Source organism: Sinohyriopsis cumingii, chromosome 13, assembly GCF_028554795.1.
Source record: "Sinohyriopsis cumingii isolate HCF-2022 chromosome 13, ASM2855479v2, whole genome shotgun sequence".
Taxonomy (NCBI): Eukaryota; Metazoa; Mollusca; class Bivalvia; order Unionida; family Unionidae; genus Sinohyriopsis; species Sinohyriopsis cumingii.
The window spans coordinates 20,867,216-20,888,687 of NC_142973.1; the positions used below are offsets into that span (position 1 = coordinate 20,867,216).

The 21,472-nt window shown below is 36.3% G+C and overlaps 1 protein-coding gene across 3 annotated transcripts; it reads left to right on the forward strand.

Annotated features, from left to right (window-relative positions):
• The first annotated feature begins 564 nt into the window (after positions 1 to 564).
• LOC149785029 (mitochondrial inner membrane protease subunit 1-like) lies at positions 565 to 21,462 on the forward strand. Of its 3 annotated transcripts, none has more exons than XM_089978733.1 (5): positions 565 to 829; positions 11,427 to 11,515; positions 12,505 to 12,619; positions 13,621 to 13,731; positions 20,083 to 21,462. In XM_089978733.1, exons 1-5 carry the CDS (start codon positions 725 to 727, stop codon positions 20,131 to 20,133), a joined length of 471 nt encoding a protein of 156 aa, XP_089834859.1. In that variant the 5' UTR covers positions 565 to 724; the 3' UTR covers positions 20,134 to 21,462. The 3 variants fall into 3 exon arrangements, with proteins under 3 accessions (XP_089834859.1, XP_089834861.1, XP_089834860.1); XM_089978735.1 differs by having other exon boundaries at positions 565 to 711; XM_089978734.1 differs by lacking the exon at positions 565 to 829 and adding an exon at positions 1,628 to 1,857.
• Positions 21,463 to 21,472: the final 10 nt, after the last annotated feature.

Below are 21,472 nucleotides of genomic sequence, written 5' to 3' on the forward strand. Positions count from 1 at the left end.
TTGTTTTGTTGAAATAAATTGCGTGTGATGTAAATGATACTGCATTGCAGCGATGCCCTTTTCGTGTAAACCAAAGTTTAATTTCTTCTTCGCCTACTCCTAACATTCGATCGTAGATGAAAAAACGTGTTTGGCTCAAGCCAGACAAGATCCCATCATCTTCGCGAGTAACGTCTTCCACAAGCAAAGTGGATTCTCCTGAACTTTCTTAAATTATCGTGTAAGCCTGTTGCCACTATTATTATTATTATTATTATTATTATTATTCTTGTTGTTTATGCTGTTGTGGTGTTGCTGTTGTTGTTATTTCATTATTACAATTAGTATTAGTGCAAGAGAAGTTTAATTTATATACTATTTGTCTCCTATGCTGTATTTTTAAATAAATGTATTGAAAAAAATTGACAAAATACGTGGAATATGTGGCATTTTAAGCTTTTCTCGCTAAGGAAAATGGACATTAACAGTCAACTAAAAGAAACCCCGACATTTATAGTAACTTTGACTTGTCCGTTTCAAAAATAACCGGATATAAGAGGATATTTTTACCGACCAATTTGCAGCTCTCTACAGAAAAGGAAGCACAAAATGGAGTCAACTGGTCCTTAATTTTGAACTCGAAACTAAAATCGTTCTAAATTATAACTTTAAGGATGTATTCCAGATAAAAAGACATCGCATAAATAGAGAGAAACACAAGTACAACTGACGGTTACAAACACTGATGCTCAAGAACTATTTTCTTCGTTCCTGCATTTTATGTGGGAAAATTGCTCAGTACTATTGTATCATACATTGCACATTCGAATATGTTTTTGATTTCATATTGGTAAGTTAGGATCAGGAATTGTATTGGATTATAAAGCAATGAAATTATCAAGAAGCCTTATATTTACAAGAATGTCTTACATGTGGGTTTTGTTTTAGATACATTGTTTGTATATCACGAACAGTAATCTATTCTTATTGTGCAACCGTAGTCCTACAATGTAACACATAGCACATGTTAATTTTGTTTCCGTGCTATGTCTTACTTCTCAACTAACGGGCTTGTATAGCGTGTTCCGCTGTCGGTTGATATCGGAACGAGTAGTCAAAGTTTCAGGAATATCTCACACACTTGGCAGCCCATATCAACACTCTTTCACAAATTGATATGTAATTAATATACTTACTGTGCTGTTTTTATCCTGGTGGATACAAAAGCTGAGACTAGCAAATAGACACATTTTCATGTTCCGTTGACATACATTTGAATTTATTGAAATGTGACAATAGTCGAGAGAGGTTCACGTAGGGGATATGTTTCTTGAACAAAACAAAATGTTGATTACACTTCCAATAGGCATAATATATTTTTATTTGTTTTGTTAAAGAATAATATTTCAACTTAACCCGATTTTGGCATTCCTGGCTTTCATCGCTTTGCAGCTAACTGAAATGTAGGCCAATGAAAGTTGAAAACAGGTCCATTTCTTTTGTGAGAATTTGAATTATTAGAGAAAAGACATCAGATTAAGTAAATTCTGACTAAAACATTATGACTTTTCTAAGTAGAAAAGTCTCATTATTTTAGTTGCCAGTTGTTTGAGATATTCCTGATAATTTTACTTTCTTTACAATGTTAGTCGACATCAACACACACCACACAGAGCTGTTAGTTTGGCAGTAAGACCCTGATGCCAAAACATAAATATCAGCTTCGAGGTCTTACATGAAGGACTAGGTACAATCATACACCAGCAAGAGTATGTTTTATCTGTATCGGCAAAGCTGTTTTCATAAAAGCAACACATATGAAGCCAGTTAGTTGTTTCTGGATTGTTAGGAAAAAAGAAAATGTATGACAAATACAGGGTAGGTTTTTATTTTTTATTATTATTTAAGGTTAGTTGAATTGAACAATAAAAATGAACCTGAGTAAATGCATTGTTAAACTGTTTTGGTATCATAAGTTTTATATGGATAGTTGCCTATTAGACCATTTTTTCTTTTCTTCTAGCCATTTAATATTAGTATTATTATTATTTTCTAACACATCTAGTCATGCATTAGACCAACAGCTTTTCTGTTGGTCTAACAATTTTTGTTGGTCTGATTAGACTAACAAATGTTTTGTTGATCTAACCAACAAGTCATGCATTAGATCAACAGATGTTTTGTCTACTACTTTATTAATATCTGATATTTTTGGTTATAGTAGAGAACCAACTTTCCTTGCTGCAATTGGTTGATTGTCTCAAAGCGTTAGCAGTTTGCACTGAAGTTCAACAGTCATTTAACTGTAGGTGGTCTTGTCAGAGGGGTTAACAGTACTACTACTACTAATAATAATAACAACAATAATTTTGAATTTATTTGAAGAAGCTCGAAGAAGCTCATTTGGTAAGCAAACTTATCTTCCATGAGACCTACAATTATATGCGTATGATAGACAAATTGTACAAGTCATATTGCCTTTACTCAGTAAAACTGTTTTTAAAAAACAAAACAGAAAAAACCCCATATATAATTGATCTGTTAGTGCTATAAAATATGTACAAAGCAATACAGACGACTACATACAGGATTCATACAAACATTAGTAGTTATTTATTTATCATAAGCAGTGCATGCCCAGCCATTTAACAGCATCATTGTCAGCAAGATGTAGAGCCTGCGGTCCACTGGGGAACTTGCCAGTGGACAGTTGTTCACAATATGTGACATGGTCTATAGAACACCACAGCTTCAGGAAAAGCCAGTTGCCTGACCACTTTGGATAAGGCTGACTGCACAATGACCCTGACCTGTCCGGAAATGGTTCAGCTTGGTCCACAGATGTAGAAGGTTGAAGCCAGGAGGGCAGATAGATGGCTCAGCTATGAATGAGTGGTTTACAAGATCTGTTGAAGACCACACATCACTTCATGCTAAAATAACTGTCATACCCTCCGGCAACGGACCTAACCAGATTGGATGTCTCAAAGCCAAGCAGACTGCTGGATGTGAGGTGATGTCCCACTACAGTGGAAGTTTCTCACTGGCATAAACCTTAGCCAGCAGTTTTGTGGTTGCTTCCTGGTGATGGAGATGCGGAAGAGGAATGTTGCTGAGTACCGACAGCCATGGTAAAGGAGTGGAACTTAGTGTTCGAGAGATTATGAGCATTGTCGTGTTGAGCTGGATATCAATTAGCTTGGTATGGGATGATACTCAGCTGTTGAATAACAGAGGGCCAGAGCTGATGTCTTGAATGTCAGAGCTCTAATGCCCCAGGTTGAGCCAGCCAGTTTGTGGAGTAGGTTGTTTCGAGTGCTCAGTTTTGCTGCAGTTTTCTTCAGGTGTTTATAGAAAGTCAGTGATCTGTCCAGAGTCACACAAAGTTATATTGGTGTCAGGTTGTGTTTTATGTGCTGCCCATTGAGGAGGGTGCAAAGGTTCCAGTTTGCATTTATATTGTTATGGTGGAAGATACTAGAGACTGTCTTTGTTGTGCTTGGCTGTAGGTGCCATTTCTTGAAGAAGTCCATCGTTTCCTCCAGGACTTTGTTCAGTATATGCTCAAGCTCAGTAAATGAGCAGCTTTGGGTCCTGAGACAGTGAGAGCAGTGTTGTCTGCATACATGAACTTGCACCACTATTTCAGGCAAGTCATTGATATGAAAATTAAACAGACTCAGTGAAAGAATAGACCTTAGTTGGAGCCCATTAGTCTGACATCTCCATGAGCTGCAGTTCTCCCGGACGTGCACTCTAAATCGCCTGTCATGAAGGAATAGTTCGATCGTCTCAACTATCCAGCGTGGCAATACTTTTGGAAATTTTCAACAATGGCTCAGCATGCCAGAACATGTCATATGCCGCGTTTGATCAAGGAAAACAACTCCAGTTTTTAAGGTTCCTCTGATAACCATTTTCAACAAATGTAGTCTGGGCAATGACTTGATCACAAGTGCTGTGGTGATGCTTGAAGCCTGCCTGCTCAACAGTTATGATGTTCTCCAAGTCTGGACTGATTCTTTTGAGAATCATGCGCTCCACTACCTTGAAACAGACAAAGATTGGCTGATAGCTCTCTGTATTATGGAGATCTTTGCCAGGCTTTTGGATCACAATAATCTTTGCCTGGCATCACAAAGTCGGCTTGCAGTTTTCCCCAGGTGTATAAAGTGGCAAGCCATACCTTTGCCTTTGGGCCAAGATGCTTCATGAACTCAGGCAGGATATTATCATATCCTGCTGGTTTGCCTGATTTGATATTGCATTGCACCTTTTTGAGCTTTGTTGTTGTAAATGCCTCTGGAGTATTTTGATCTAGTTTATTCTTATGGCAGTATTGTTGCCACTCATCTCGTACTTGACGTTGGTGCTGTTTCTCCAGGGGTGCTTTTTCCAATTGTAGTAAGTGGCTAGCAACAACATTTGGTTGGACAACAGGGTGAACTTGAACTGGTGGTTGCTGAGCAGTGCCAAGTTGGCAAATCAAGCTCCAGCATTTCCGACTGGAGTGCGTAAAGTTGAGTGACTCTGTAGTTTCCTCCCAGCGAGTGCACCTGTCAGTGTCCAGGGATTCAGTCAGGTGATCTGCTCTGTCTGGGTCTCCAGATGATTCATACTCCTTGAGAAGAGCTTGACATTCTTCATCCAAACAGGGTGTATGGACTGGGTGACAGCCATGAGGGACAGGGCTGCCTTGAATAGGGCTCTTTGGAAATGGTGGTAATGCAGCGAGATGGTATAGGGACTATGCTATGCTCCAATATGTCACTGTACTTCATCCATTCTGCTTTGTGGAAGTTCCAGCACCGCTGTGAAGAGCTGTGTATAGTTGGCAGTTGGAGTCCAATATGGATAAGTATTTGTCTGTGCTGACTGTGGGAAGTTGTCTGGAACTTGATGGTTGAGGATGGTCACCAATGGAGCTGACCCAACAGAGGTCTGGTGAGTAGTCCTTTTACCATCTTGCAGAATGAAAGGTTCGACATTGCTTGGAGTCATGGGTCAGAAGGAGATCAGTGTTCACTGCTCACTTTACCAAGTGTTCACCTGTCTTCATCGGAGTGTGAGTAGCCTCAGTGTGAGTAGCCTTGAAGTCACCAACATAGAATGCTGTATGTTCGAGAGTTGGAAGCATACTGTTGTCCCAGTGGGCACTGGGGGGTTTGTAGACATTAGGAATCTTGTACCCTTCAGCCTGGACCACATCGCAAAATCTGGTGGAGGAAACTTGAGAGGCATCAGTAATGTCACCTCATGCATACATTGCATGGTTGAATTTGGAGTCTGGCATTGATGAGACAATGTCAAAGCCTCCAGTGATGTATCGTCCTGCTACCTGGTCTGCTATATGAGTCACCTACAGACAGATTATGTTAACATTATGACGGTGGGCTATATTGCTGGTGATTGTTCGTTTTGGCTGCTGAGAGACCCTCGACCTTAAGTTGTAAAACTCGTAGGGCTGGTCCAATGGGTTGAAAGTCAGAGGACATGGGCACATTGGGGGTTGCTCTTGGTAGTGGCATGCAACCAGGATTCATTGCTGAATTTAGTTAGGAAGTTGGATCCTTTGTTTCCCCAGCCTTGTGCAGAGCCTAGGATGAGTACTGATGGGGAGCATGATGTGGATGCAGATCCATACTCCCCAACAGTAGTTGTGAACCTGGCACTCCAGATGAGCATATGAACATTAGTACATTCTTTTAATGAATAATTGTACTGAATGATACAAATATTGTTTATGTAGTTGCTTACAAAAATGCTACGTAGAACCCTTGAATGAGTCCTCATGACTTGTGTAGGGCAGGATGGAATTCTAAAATCTGACTCTAGAAATATATCATTTCATATTAAACTCAGAATCAGGTTTTAGTAAATATAAATTATTTTTTGAGATGGGTCTTGCTTCATTTGTATGTGCCTTTTCCACAAATTTAAAATTACTTTTAAGATGATCAGGAGCCATCCTTTGTTGACTAGTAAACCTTTGTGAAGTTGAGTTCTCTGTTGAAATGGAAGCCACTCATGGCTGTTCAAATGATTTGCTGAAGGTGTATCTATATCAGCATTAATAAATAACACTTTCTTTTGAAATTTCACTAGTCTATCCCGATTTTGTCTACCGTTTTTGTGTACTACTGTTACTCACAGATAGATCAGCAATATGCTATAATTAAACTAAGTGCACAAATCTGGTCTCTCCATTTTTCTGGACACCATAGTTTCAGATTTTTATAATAATCTTCAATAGCTTAAATTTTAGACACCAAGCTACTTTTGTTTTTGACTAGAAAATAGGTTGAAATGTCAACTAAGGAATGTTAAATCTGTGAGCAAGAACTTGTGATTTAATAATAAATGCTAGCTCATGAAATTGCTATTACATGAATGAATTGAAGGTGTCTGTCAGAGTGGTTTGCTTCACAACTTGTGATCAAATAGTTCCTTTAACAAAGCAAGCAGTTGGTGGAATTACTTTTTTAATTACTTTGATAAACGTAAAATCAATGGTCACTAATGCAAAATCAAGCCGACATGTAATTCCATGCCTATCTGATTTTGACTGTTGGATAGTGTACTAAAAGAGACAAATCAGTCATGCACATCAAAACAGAAACAGTTTGAGTACCTGAGGACTTGATGTAGACAATTCTTTTTCTCATTAAAGTGGATTAAATTTTGTGTAAAATATAGCATTAAAACATGTACATGTATCAGGGTTATTGTGTCTATTTTCCCATTTCCAGTTTTATGTTTACATTTATTTGCGATAAAGCAATCCACATATCCATGCAAGTTTTACAAGTTGTCATCTCAGTTTGATTAATTTGCAGATTTCTTCATGGTAACCTCATTTTTGGGATGCAGTCAGTTTGGTTTTCATACCTCTGATAGTGTTACACATGTACTAGTAGTATTCAGCAATTAAATTCCTGAAACAGTCTAAGTGATTTGACTCATTTATTTAGAAAAAAACCATCACCATATTTGGAGTTGTAGTGTCAAGATAGCTTCAAGCATTTATATTGGAAAATGTGGATTATCCGACTTCAAAGAAACATTGCTGCTTTTCACAAACTCAAAAATATAATACATATGGCTTAAACATTCTCATTTAAGGCACTGATATGTAATAACTTTTGTTCTTGTACATGCATCTAGCATCTCTTTGATTTAGCTGTAATGGATTGTTCCACTTTCTTATCCAACCTATGCAAATTAGAACAATGGGCTCACCCACTGCAGCCTTCAAATACATCTCACTAGCTATTGTCAGCCAGTTAACACATTAACCCCTGGTGATGAGTTTATGTGGCAGGAGGTAGTAGCCTACTGTCAAGCTCTGTATTGTCAAGGTCATGTAAGATATACTAAAATGCACATTATTATAGAAAGGTAGACAGATGTAGCTCTACAATGGTACCAAATAATCTGGAATTTCTAGTTGCACTACAAAATGCAGAGGGAAAAACCACATTTTTTGGACCCAGTTTTTTTTCACCCAAAATTTGCCAGTGGTCGGAATCTGATTTTGTATCTGGATTTTAGTCTTTTAGGTCTCAGATCTAAGGCAGACTGGTATGAACTGCAAACAGACAGATGAACCTTGTTTGCAAAAAGTAGGATAAGAATAAAGAGTGGTCTCGATACAAAAATAATGGGTCCATCAGGCAAAAATAACCTCCAACTTTTACCCTTATGCTCATGAATGAGCCAAATAGCCAATGAAAAATGATGTTTCTAACCTGGAAGTTGATGTATTAGGATGTATTTAGAAATAGGTTTCAAAATGTGTTTCCTACTTGAATTTCAGGTGAAAAGGACAAACCTCCAGGGGTCAATGTGTTAATGGGTACATTTTGATGATGTCACCAAATTTGAATATTCCTTGTGTATTTAATCACTTGTGCATTGACATTGCACATAAATTACAAATTTGGCCATTCCTTGATGATTTGTAAAAAATTCCAAAATCCTTGTTAACAAATTAACCCCTGGTGACGAGTTTACGTGGCAGGAGATAGTAGCCTACTGCCGAGCTCTGTAGCGTCAAGGTCATGTATGATACACTGAAGTGGGTGGTATTATAGAAAGGTAGACAGATGTAGCTTTACAATGATACCAATAATCTGCAAGTTCTAGTTGCACTACAAAATATAGAGGGAAAGACCTCATTTTTTGGACCTGATTTTTTGTCACCCAAAATTCACCCGTGGTCAGAATCTGATTTTGTTTTCGGATTTTAGACTTTTTGGTCTCAGATATAAGGCAGACTGGTATGAACTGCAAACAGACAGATGAACCTTTGTAAAATGTAGGATAAGATGGGCATTTGGAATAAAGAGTGGTCTCGATACAAAAATAATAGGTCTGTTAAGCATTAAAAAATAAAAGAACTCAACTTTTACCCTTCTGCTCATGCGCGAGCCAACTAGCCAATGGAAAATGATGTTTCTAACACAACTGGGCATTAGGTTATTGGAAAATTACCTGAAGTTGATGTATTAGGATGTATTCAGAAATAGCTTTCAAAATGTATTTCCTACTCGAATTTCTGGCAAAAATGACAAAAATATCCAGGGGTTAATGTGTTATGTTGTTGTTGTTGTAGGGTTTAATGCCATTTTTCAGCACATGATAGGCTATACATGGTGGCCAGTATTAATGGTGGAGGAAGAAGCTGGGAAAACCCCAGAAAGAACCACTGATCCACGAGAAGCTATTGGCAAGCTTTCTCACATACCCACATTAGCCAAATCTGAGACTTGAACCCACGCAGACAGAGGTGAGATGGCAGTGATCTGTAATGGAGAGCGCTTTAGACCACTTGGCCACTCGGGGCCCCAATGTGTTAAGTAACATGTGAAATACCTGACCTCTTTGTCATTAATTGCCACTATTCAAACTGCTCAAGGGATAGTTTTACATCAGCTCCAATCATGATTGTCTCCAGTGTACACATGATATATGTAATGGGCATATAATGAAAGTGTTTTTTTTTTAAAAAAAAATTTGTGAAGATTACTGAAAACTGTGTTTTCTTGAGACACAACCTTGTCAGCCGAGTGGTCTAAAGCGCTCTCCGTTATAGATCACTGCCATCTCACCTCTCTCTGTGCCAGTTTGAGTCTCAGATTCAGCCAATGTGGGTAAGTGAGAAAGCTTGCCAGTAGCTTTTCGTGGGTCGGTGGTTCTTTCCAGGGGTTTCTCCTTGTTCTTCCTCCACCATTAATACTGGCTGCCATGTATAGCCTATCATGTGCTGAAAATGGCGATAAACCCCACAACAACAACAACAACCTTGTCAGAGGGTTTGGGAGTGCAAAATCATAATTTTAGCATGACTTGCCATGCTTCAATTTGATTAAAATCAGATCTCAATTTCATGTAAGATGATGGTGATCTGATTTAGAATGCACTGTGTTATGACAGGTATGCCAACATCTTGAAAATACATTTACACATTTCATCAGTGCCATCAAAGTTTCCTGAGGCAAATGATTTTTTTTTTGACAAGCCTGACATGATCTAAAATTAGAGTGGCCCCTAGCATTGGGTTATCAGACTTTTTTAGCACCACTATCATTTAGGGACAGTTAACAGTTAACAACACAAGCATTACACGTACAAGATTAGAGGCTGAAAGTAAAAAAAACCACCAGAATTGAGATTAGAATTTGTTGTTTGCAAAATAAAATTTGAACACATTATAGTAATGAAAGGTGAGGGGAGGTTGTCAAGGAAGGAAAGAATGCAACTTAATTTTTCTAGATCACTTCCAGTCAGCATTGAACTTGCCAGGTACATTGCTACACAATCTTGGCTATAAAGATGTTAATTTCCCAGACAAAATGTTATGGAAAATGTATAATTGTCATCATTACATGGCGTATCCAGACAGAAAATTACTTATTGTTTAATCTTGGAATATTTACATCAGTGATGGTAATTACATTCACTTATGCATCAATTTGATTTAAAAATGTTTTTTAACAAAACCTTTGATTAGAAACATTTTATTTTAAGGATACTCTATTTCAAGTTTGTAAGCCATCATGTGGCTTCTTAATCATTGTAGATCCTACCTAAACATCACATGTTTCATTTACTTATCGATTTTTTTCATCGCATATATGTACGTAGTGGCAAGAATCAAAATCACAATGAACTTAAGGATATTGTACCTAAATTCTCAGGTACATTCAGCAAAGACATTACTTACATACTGAATCCTGTCGGACATACAAAAAATGAAACAATCACAAGTTGAGCAAGGTGCTTTATGCTCAATATAATAGCATTGATCTGTTCAGAAAGTCAAACAGGTAGATTTTGAAAAGTCTGAGCTTCTAATCATATTGATGTAAGATGTTATTGTAAACTGTAAACGTTGATTTTCTGTAAAAGGTATGTGAAAAAGACAGTTAACATGTAAATTCTTTAACATCTGGTCAACTTTTTATATACAGATCACATTCCCTCAAAAAAGCAAAACAATTCTTGTACAACAATGCTGAAGGAGTTTATTGTATAGATGGTGTATTTTTCAGACAGAAGAAAAAATGGAAGAAAAAAGAAATGAATGACACCTTTCAGTAATAGTCAGTTGTACATGTCTTTACCAGACTCTCATGGCCAAGTGGTCTAAAGTGCTTGCTTTTACAGATCATGGACAGCTAAGCACAGTTTGCATGGGGGTTGATACTCTACTGAGCTAATGGGGGTTGAGCCTCTGCTGAGCTAATAGGGTTTGAGCCTCTGCAGAGCTAATGGGGGTTGAGCCTCTGCTGAGCTAATGGGGGTTGAGTCTCTGCTGAGCTAATGGGGTTTGAGCCTCTGCTGAGCTAATGGGGGTATGTAAGAAAGTTTGTCAGTAGCTTCATGTAAGTTGGTGGTTCTTCCCAGGATTTTCACGGTATTTTCTACACCAAATACTCTTGCCACCACTCTGTATATAGCCTATCTTCTGCTGAAAAACAGTATTACAAACATAAAAACAAACAAACCAACTAAACTCTAAGGTAGCATAGATCTCTTGGAATCACATGAGACTGGGTAAAGAGCTTGAGAAAGGAAATGATATACTTGTGGGTAATAACAATTATTGGACTTGCCTGCCCTTTCATATCCATCCTCCTTTTATCCCTCAGACCCACAAAGTCAAGGTCATTTGAAATTCTTGGTAAAGTTTTGCATAACAGTTTTTATGTATGTTCATAGTTTATAAACTCAAGTTATAAGAGAACATACCATTAAGAAGAGTTGAGCCAATGTTTTAATGTTTCATTTAAAATGCATAAGTTCTTTGATAGGAAGTCAGTTAATTTTTGTAATATTTCCACATCCAGATCATTATTTTACAGTGCAGTGGACCATCCATGGAGCCAACAATCTTCTCTAAAGATCTAGTTATCACAGAACATATCAGTCTCTTTATTTTACAGTGTAGTGGACCATCCATGGAGCCAACAATCTTCTCTAAAGATCTAGTTATCACAGAACATATCAGTCGCAGCAGGAAGACCATTCAAAAGTAATTCCTTTTTCTGATATACAACTATGACATGCACAAAGTCATTGTACTTAAATTTCATTTATTGCCTTGTACTAGGGCAAAGGGTTTGGACACAAGTTCTTACAATTTAGGTTGTCTTCCCCTTGCAATATATATTACATACATAGTATTATATATGGTATTTAGGTTGCCCTTTCCCAGCAAGACTATCACATACAGGGTATCAAACATGGTATTTAGGTTGCCCTCTCCCTGGAAGACATATTACATACATAGTATTATACATGGTATTTAGGTTGCCCTTGCTCTACAAAACATATCAGATGCAAAGTGTTATACATGGTGTTTAGGTTGCGCTCTCCCAGCAAGATATAACACATACAGGGTAACAAACTTGGTATTTTGGTTGGCCTCTCCCTGGAAGACATATCACATGCATATTTTTATATATGCACACACACACACACACACATATATATATATATATAGAGAGAGAGAGAGAGAGAGAGAATTATAAATATACACCAGACAGAACAGAAAGTGCTATACCCAGGATTCTATAGAAGAATGCTTGATAATAGAAGGCAGAATTAATATTTAATACTATCATACAGATTAGGCAATTTTTAATTCATACTCTATGAATCACAGGTCCGTGGGTAAACAGAATGACCATGTAGATAGATGAGAATTAATTACTAAGTCATCATGTGAGTGTGTCTGCTCACACAAGTGCATATAACACCGATTTAGTTGCATCATTTTATTGGTGATGCATGCTTAGTTGTGATTGAATATGGTGCGTGTAGGCAAGACGATGGGGGCTGTTTACATGCAATTGATGTTTTAAAATCGCCCATAATATTAAAAATGTTTGTTTACTGTGTCCCAGTTGTTAATTTTAAAAAAGAAACTTTTGATAATGTAATGATAGTGTAAACTTAATTTTCTTTAAAAGCATGGTGATGCTTAATCAGTGACTTGTTCATGTACATTTTCCCTTACAGGGGTGATGTGGTCATTTGTCTAAACCCTAGGAAACCTGGTGACCTAATCTGCAAGAGAGTCCTGGCTTTTGAAGGGGAACGGGTGTATGTGGATGACAAAAATAAATATGAATGGGTATGCAAATAAAAAGAGTTTTATAGAAAGTGCAGTTATATTTGAACAAAATATTTTGGGTTTGGTAATTTAAATTACAGTTTCTGTTGAAAATTTTGATGTCATTTTACTATGATGATTTAAAATGTAGTGAAAGAACTGCAAAGCTTTTTTCTTAGAAATAATAATACAAAATATTTCTGAATGAAAAAAGAAATAATAAAAAGGCTTGTTTTGTGGGATTTACAAAATCTACTTGGATTGGCAGTTTAGATGATTTCAAAAGGCAGTGGCCTAGAGATTAGAGCATTCGCCTTGGATGTGGGAGGTCATGGGTTCGATTCCCTGCCATAACTAGACCTCAGACTACCAAAATTACTCATAGCTTTGCACACAATCTGTCATTTACATTTACATTTGCTGCAGTTGTCACTTACCTTTGCAGCTGGCGCAGTGTCTCCTACATTTACAGCTGGCACATTCTGTAACTTTACAGCTTGTACAGTCTGTTACTTACCTTTACAACTGGTACAGTCTGTTACTTACCTTTACAGCTGGCACAGTCTGTCACTTATCTTTGCATCAGGCACTATCTGTTACTTGAGTATCATTATTGATTATCATATCAGTTCATTTTAGTATTTACTGATAAGGCCACGATTAAAGAAATTTATTTTGTTCTAAAGTTTTAAAGGACCATTGCACAAAATATTGTGACCATATATTGAAAGGAATACCTTTTTTATACAATTAATGTTATGGTATTTTCTGACTTCATCGTACTAAGAATATTTCTTTGAAGAATGCTTCATTAAAGTTAATATATATTTATTTCACTTTTCTTTTGATTGTCACCCGAATTAACATAGGTTCTCAAGGAGACAACAAAGGACTAAATGTTCTATCAGTAAAAAGGGTTGAATTGGAAAGTCACGATAGATTTAAGGATTTAAAGTCTTAGTGGAGTATGACATACATCATATAGAAAGAAAAAAGGCAAAATTTTTGTTTTTCTGTTGTAGATACCTAGAGGTCATGTGTGGCTAGAAGGAGATAATAGGGAAACTTCCATTGACTCCCGAGATTATGGACCAGTACCATATGCCTTATTGAGAAGCCGGGTAGTATGGAAGGTATATAGAAGATACAGTGAATCAGAGGTGTCGTTTTTATCATAACATACTGTATATCATAACATGTCTTCAGATCAGGGTCTATTTTGTTTGTTCTACTGATTACTCCCTACAAACTGCACAGAACCAGATCATTATGCAATGGCAGATCTATATCTGTACAGTTTGCAGTTGGATCATCTTATAATTTATATATATGGTATGTGCACCCGTTACAACATTGCTTAGTATAAATGGGAAATGCATAACCCAATAATATCATTAGTGTTGTGGCTAAACCACAATGATGCCATCAAGACTTGCAGCAATACTGAGTGTTTGGATACTTGTCACTGTTTCTACTTAAGATATATTTCTATGTTGTCTGATTATAATACCACAATAATACCACAAGAGAACTTCTACTTTATCACAAATCCAAGCCTACCAGGCTAAACATTCTTAAATGAGAAGCTTAAAGTTATCTGATACTGGCCGCCATGTATAGCCAATCGTGTGCTGAAAAATGGCGTTAAACCCTACAACAACAACAACATAAAGTTATCTGCCCACATGGTGGCAGATAGAGTGATCTACCCTTGTTACAGGGATTGGCACCAAATTCTGTGAATACTTAAGTTACTACTTCTGCTTATGATGAGTAGCACACACTTTACAAACAGATGCTTTGCAATCCACCTACAAGTATTCTGGAAGGTTTTCTTCCTTAAAGCAAGTTGGAGGAGTTTTCTCTTCAAAGGGAAGTATATGCCATCTCAGATTTTCCATCAATTTTTTTCTCCTTTCTTTTGACAACAAAGTTTTTTGTTTTTCAAGAATTATAACTCATACATTTAGGTGCTCTTTGTATTTACCTGCATGGGTTGTCAGTGGATCCCCTCACGATGATGTAGCTTTATTTTATGAGCAGGTAATGTGTGCTATAGGAAACTAGAATTTATTAATACCAAAATATATGTACAATTGGAAAGGTGCCAGAATTTATTGATACCAAAATATATGTACAATTGGAAAGGTGCTAGAATTTATCCAGTAGGTGCTAGAATTTATTAAGACCATAATATATGTATAATATTTTACAATTGGAAAGGTGCCAGAATTTATTGATACCAAAATATATGTACAGTTGGAAAGGTGCTAGAATTTATTGATACCAAAATATATGTACAGTTGGAAAGGTGCTAGAAATTTATTGATACCAAAATATATGTATCATGGTTTAAAACTGGAAAGGTGCTAGAATTTAATAATACCAGAATATATGTGTCATGGTTTACAGTTTGTCATAATAAATAGAAGACACCTTATTATTTACTTATTAAGATAATATCAGTATATTTAAGTTGACACGCATTCTCTAAACACTTGCTTCAGATACTTATGGTCTGGAATTCATTGGGTTCATCTTCATCATCATCCATTGAATTAATATCAACATAATCCACTGAATTATCATCTCCATCACCATCCAGTGAATTATCATCATCATTCAATGAATTGTTACCACTATCTTAGTCCACTGAATAATCATCATCATCATAATTGATTTAATTATCATCATCATACACAGTTATCATCATTGTTATTCAAATTTTCATCATCATTCATTATTATCAGTATCATAGCCCATTGAATTATCATCATCATAGTTGATTTAATTATCATCATCATTCATTGAATTTTCATCTTCATCATCAGCCAATGAATTATCAACAAATAAAGATTTTTTTGTATGATAAGCATGCTCCTTAGCTTAATTACCAGGGTTCCACATGGTCAGATAAAGTCAGGAAAACTTTATACCAGGGTTCCACAGGTCAGATAAAGTCAGGAAAACTTTATACCAGGGTTCCACAGGTCAGATAAAGTCAGGAAAACTTTATATTCGAAACCAAAGGTCAGTGTATTTTAAACCCTTTATTAGGGACATTTTTAATTTGTGGAAATATATAATGTCCATAGAATGGGCTGATGATCTTGTGCTGCTGCTGCAAGCAGTGTGTGTTTGTAGAAATAAATGATGTTCATGGCTATGGCTGACAATCTTGTACTGCAAGCAGTGTGTGTTTGTAGAAAAACATGATGTCCATGGCTAGGGCTGACAATCTTGTACTGCAAGCAGTGTGTGTTTGTAGAAAAACATGATGTCCATTGCTATGGCTGACAATCTTGTACTGCAAGCAGTGTGTGTTTGTAGAAAAACATGATGTCCATGGCTAGGGCTGACAATCTTGTACTGCAAGCAGTGTGTGTGATGAAATATATGATGTCCATGGCTAGGTCTGACAGTCTTGTACTGCAAGCAGTGTATGTGATGAAATATATGATGTCCATGGCGAGGGCTGACAATCTTGTACTGCAAGCAGTGTATGTGATGAAATATATGATGTCCATGGCAAGGGTTGATGATCTTGTAGTACAAGCAGTGATCTTGTACTTGAAGCATTGTGTGTGTGTGGAAACATGTTATGTCCATGGCTTGCGTTTATGATCTTATACTTCAAGCAGTGTGTGTGTGGAAACGTGTGATGTCCATGGCTTGCGTTTATGATCTTATACTTCAAGCAGTGTGTGTGTGGAAACATGTTATGTCCATGGCTTGCGTTTATGATCTTATACTTCAAGCAGTGTGTGTGTGGAAACATGTTATGTCCATGGCTTGTGTTTATGATCTTATACTTCAAGCAGTGTGTGTGTGGAAACGTGTGATGTCCATGGCTTGCGTTTATGATCTTATACTTCAAGCCGTGTGTGTGTGGAAACATGTTATGTCCATGGCTTGCGTTTATGATCTTATACTTCAAGCAGTGTGTGTGTGGAAACGTGTGATGTCCATGGCTTGCGTTTATGATCTTCAAGCAGTGTGTATGTGGAAATGGGTGATGTCCATAGCTTGGGCTGATGGTTTTAATTAACCTTCTGATAAAGTCAGATACATTCAGAAAGGAAATAAAGCATGAAGTGGTTGCAGTGGATGAAAAAGGTAATTGGTTTTGGAATAAACTAAAAGATTTTTTGAAGTTTGAAATGTTATACAAATATGTAGCTTAAGAATTGTGTCCATTTTAACCACTTCATGCTCCATTAATTTGGTAGATAAGTTTTGTTTTCTATCTATGCTGGGTACAAGTAGAATATGCTGTAATGTGTTGTCATTGAGAGAAATTTATTACACTACATATATCAACATGGAGTTTTCATGCAAAGACTTCTTATGATATGTAGTGGGTCTTAAATGAAAATGGTGTTTTCTTGGAAATCTTGTTATTGCTATTTCTTTCAAAAGAATGGCTGTATTAAGATTGGGTTTACACTGAAATACTCCTTATCTGGTTTGTCCTAAATGAAAATGCTGCAGATTAGATCTCCAGTATGGCCACCTTGGTGTCCATTTTGAAAAACTTGTTATAGATATTCCCCTGAACATATGGTCAGATTGACAATGAGTTTTCACTGAAAGACTTTTGATATTTGTTTGATCCTGTATTAAGATTGTGACAGTTAGACCTCCAGTATGATGGCCATGGCAGTAATCTTGAAAATCTTGATATTGCTGGTCCTTTTGAAGGGATGGTTATCTCAGTGTGTTTTTCACTGGAATACTCCTTGCCATATGTCAGTGTGACCAACCACATTCACCACAGTGGTCATTGTGAAAATCTCTCTAATTCTTTTGAAGTGGTGATCATGCTGACATTATTTTTAATAACTTCTCTTGCAGTAATACTTTTCAACCTCCATATGGCTGCCTTGATGATGGCCATCTTGAAAATCTATATATGTTGTTGTTGTTGTAGGGCTTAACGCCATTTTTCAGCACAAGATAGGCTATACATGGCAGCCAGTATTAATGGTGGAGGAAGAACCCAGAAACCCCCGGAAAGAACCACCGACCCACGAGAAATCTATATATGTCTACTTCTCATGGTTACATCAATATGTAGCTGTTTCTGAATGAAAATGGCAATCATCTGACCTTCAATATGGCAATGTACTAAAATATTGTTACTTCTCCTTGTGAAAGAGATGGTGGTACCGATTATGGGATTTTCATTAAAACATTTCTGGTTATATGTAATTAGTTCTGAATTAAAATGGTGCAGATTTGACTATTACCACTTTTTGTGATTGAACTTGAAAAACATCTGATTGACATTAGTATAAAGTCATAGGTCATTGCTTGCATTTTTATACTTCCCTGAGTTTATGACCATAATATCATGTATGTTTACATGTGAATTTTGACCAGACTTTGTTTTTATTTGCATTCCAATGAACAAGTTATTTTGTAAGCACTCTGATATTAATTTCAAGGTCAAATGTTATGACTCGAGTTTTAACTGGACTAGCTTGTGAGCATGATGAGTGGATTTTAATCAAACTCAGTTCATGAGCATGATAACACAAACAGGTATGAATGGATTTTAATCAAACTCAGTTCATGAGCATGATAACACAGAAAGGTATGAATGGATTTTAATCAAACTCAGTTCATGAGCATGATAACACAGACAGGTATGAGTGGATTTTGCTCAAACTTGGTGTGTGAATAGATCTTAAAAACATGTTGAATGATGGAATTTCAGTAACTTGTTTTTTCTTCACATTATTTGGTTATAGATTTAACCAAACTTAGAATGTGTTCATCACCTGTGACATGCTCTGTTATCTTTTATACTGATATCATATTCAAGGTCAAAGGCAATGAAAAAGACTTTTATAAGGAAATATAGGTATCATGTGAACATGTTAACTCAAAAACATTTTAAAATAATATTTTGTCACCAGATTTAGGATGTTAAGAGTTTCTCAAGAATATTTGAGATACTTATAATACTGACCAGTTCAAAGGAATAAAAGAAATTGACTTGCTTTGGATTCCTGGAATTAGTTTGGCCAGTATTGGTGACCCAGTTCTCATCAGCAGCAGAGTTTTCATCATGGTTCCCAAACAGCAATGATTTGTTAATTTAAATTACTTTTGTGATGTCTCATTCCGAAGTCAGTTTGAAAGCAAGAACCAACACTGTTTGTAAATTCATTTATTTAAAAAGTGGACCTAAATCACAATAAATCCAACTGAGTTACATTAACTTGTAGTGGAAGCATGTTCATTGATTGTGCAGTAGGAAACCAACAATGGGAAATAATCGTAGATTATAATATTAGTACAGATCATTTCTTAGATTACGAAATAAGTATGCACATTTAAGAATTAAATGAAACATTTTTTGTGGCAATTGTGCTTACTTCATGGATAATGTCCACTTAACATTATTTGGAGATCCACTGATGCAAGTTGTGTCATTTTTAAATCAGCTGTGCATCTTGAAATGATTATCACTGCTAAAAGATATTAGGTTGTTGTTGTTGTTGTTGTGGGGTTTAACGCCATTTTTCAGCACACGATAGGCTATACATGGCGGCCAGTATTAATGGTGGAGGAAGAACCCGGGAAAACACCGGAAAGAACCACCAACCCACGAGAAGCTACTGGCAAGCTTTCTCACATACCCACATTGGCTGAATCCTAGACTCGAACCGCCGCAGACAGAGGTGAGATGGCAGTGATCCGTAACAAAGAGCGCTTTAGACCACTCGGCCACTCGGGGCCCCAAAAGATATTAGGTACAAATGTATAAAAAAAATGCACTTGTTGAAATTAAACAAATTACACAAATATATTATAAGGCCATAAAGGTGGATGACGAGAACTGGTTCCACAGGGAGATGATCTCTTCTCCAATCAGACTATTTTTTGAAATATTATTAAACAGCAAGATTTTCTTGAGAGAACAATTTAGGTGGTAACTTTTTTTTAGAGAAAGAGGGAATTGTTTACGCAATTTAAAATATACCAACAGTTAAGTAATGTTTATATTATTGACATCATAAAATGTCATTCCCTTGGAGAGACTCGCACTATTAGATTTACATTCATAAGGCATAGTTATAAGGAGGTGTTAATGTGATTAAGTTCTTTATGTATAATTTATAGCAAAATTAACTTGAAAAAAGACAAAATATTTTTTATCATCAGGTTTCTATTTGGAGAGGGTGTTAGCTTTATCATTGATTGTGTTTGTTGCAAAGAAAACATCTGAAGCAGGATAGTTTCCATGTTGGGTGTATGTACCACCATTGTAAAAACCCAACAAAGGAAACTGACTTGGAGAATAACATGATGATAACAAAATGAAGGGTAGGATATTTAATTTGTGGATTATTGAAATGTTTTACATTAATAGAAAAATTATCAAATTAATTTCCTTTAGACCTGATATTTAAACACAAGTAGGGTTTCCTGCTCACTTTGTTGTTTTTGAGAGAAACTATCATTTTTATTTTCAGATATGGCCTATACAACATATGGGATGGATGAGGTATCCTGGAGAGAGATGACATTGTCAATCATTTTTTTATAGCTACAAAATAGTTTCATACCTCTTCGGATGTAATTATGAACTTGCATAATATTGCCTCAAATTGCTGATATCTAACACAAACTTTTCCGTATAATTTTTTATTAAAGGATATAAAAATACAAGGTTTTGCATTTAGATCCTTTTCACACTATTACATCTCTTTGTTGTGGCCCCGAGTGGCTGAGTGGTCTAAAGCACTCTCCATTTTGGATCACTGCCATCTCACCTCTGTCTGCGTTGGTTTGAGTCTAGGATTCGGCCAATGTGGGTATGTGAGAAAGCTTGCCAGTAGCTTCTTGTGGGTCGGTGGTTCTTCCCGGTGTTATCCTTTGTTCTTCCTCCACCATTTATACTGGCTGCCATGTATAGCCTCTCTTGTGCTGAAAAATGGCGTTAAAGCCTACAACAACAACAACAACTATGTCTCTTTGTTGCTACTTGCCACTTCTCATGAGATAATGCATGGTTTTACATGACTAAAATATCATTTTTATAAGTTTTTCTTTTAAAGTCTTTAATATCAGTTTATTAAAGTTGCCAATACATTTGGATGACGTTTATTAATGACAAAAATTGTAATTGGCAATTCAACCTGATTACCTTTGAAGCACTGATCATTCTGTATAAATTCTAAGCCCCCACAAAAATTCAGTCTTAATGTTCTACAATTATTTGATGTTGCCACCAAAATAGCAAACTGGCATTTGTTTGGTCTTCCAAAGTTGTTTTATAGGGGCTATTTCAATAACACGTGCACCTTTCATCAAAGCAAGCTGACCACAATCTTCAATACAAAATAAAGTAGCTTTCATCAAAGAAAGCACCAGACTTAAATAAATGCAATGGAATATGATGGATTGTTGCATTTTTCAAAGTCACCGGAAGACATTTAATGTGCCATTAAAGATTCCATTTTGCAGGAAAAACATGTATGCTTATGAATGCTACAAATGGCAGCATAAAATGCAAATTACATTTCCAATCTTTTGAAACCAATGATATCTGGCCATCAAGTTACTTTAAATTTGTTCACATTTTCATTTCCCTATTAATAGCCTCATCCACTGGGTAGCCTTGGCAAGATGATAGCTGTCTCCAGCTGACCAAAATCTAGGCCAGTTTAAGTAAATGTACATGTAGCATGTAAAAAAAACTATAGCCACACGCTACTGGTGAGAAATATCATAGTGAATTGTTTAGTGACATGTTTGCTGACAATGGGATATAGATCAAACAAAGACTACCATTTTTTAATGTAATTTTTGTTTTCTAATGGGATGCGACTAATAAATGAATTTTATTATGTTATCTATACT

What these genes read in the sequence shown, in the direction of transcription:
- LOC149785029 (XM_089978733.1), top strand. Translation starts at nt 725, where the DNA reads ATGCTCAAGAACTATTTTCTTCGTTCCTGCATTTTATGTGGGAAAATT. An exon ending in ATGTTTTTGATTTCATATTG is followed by an intron (nt 830 to 11,426) that starts GTAAGTTAGGAT and finishes TTTATTTTACAG; the next exon opens with TGTAGTGGACCATCCATGGA. An exon ending in GAAGCCGGGTAGTATGGAAG is followed by an intron (nt 13,732 to 20,082) that starts GTATATAGAAGA and finishes TTTTATTTTCAG; the next exon opens with ATATGGCCTATACAACATAT.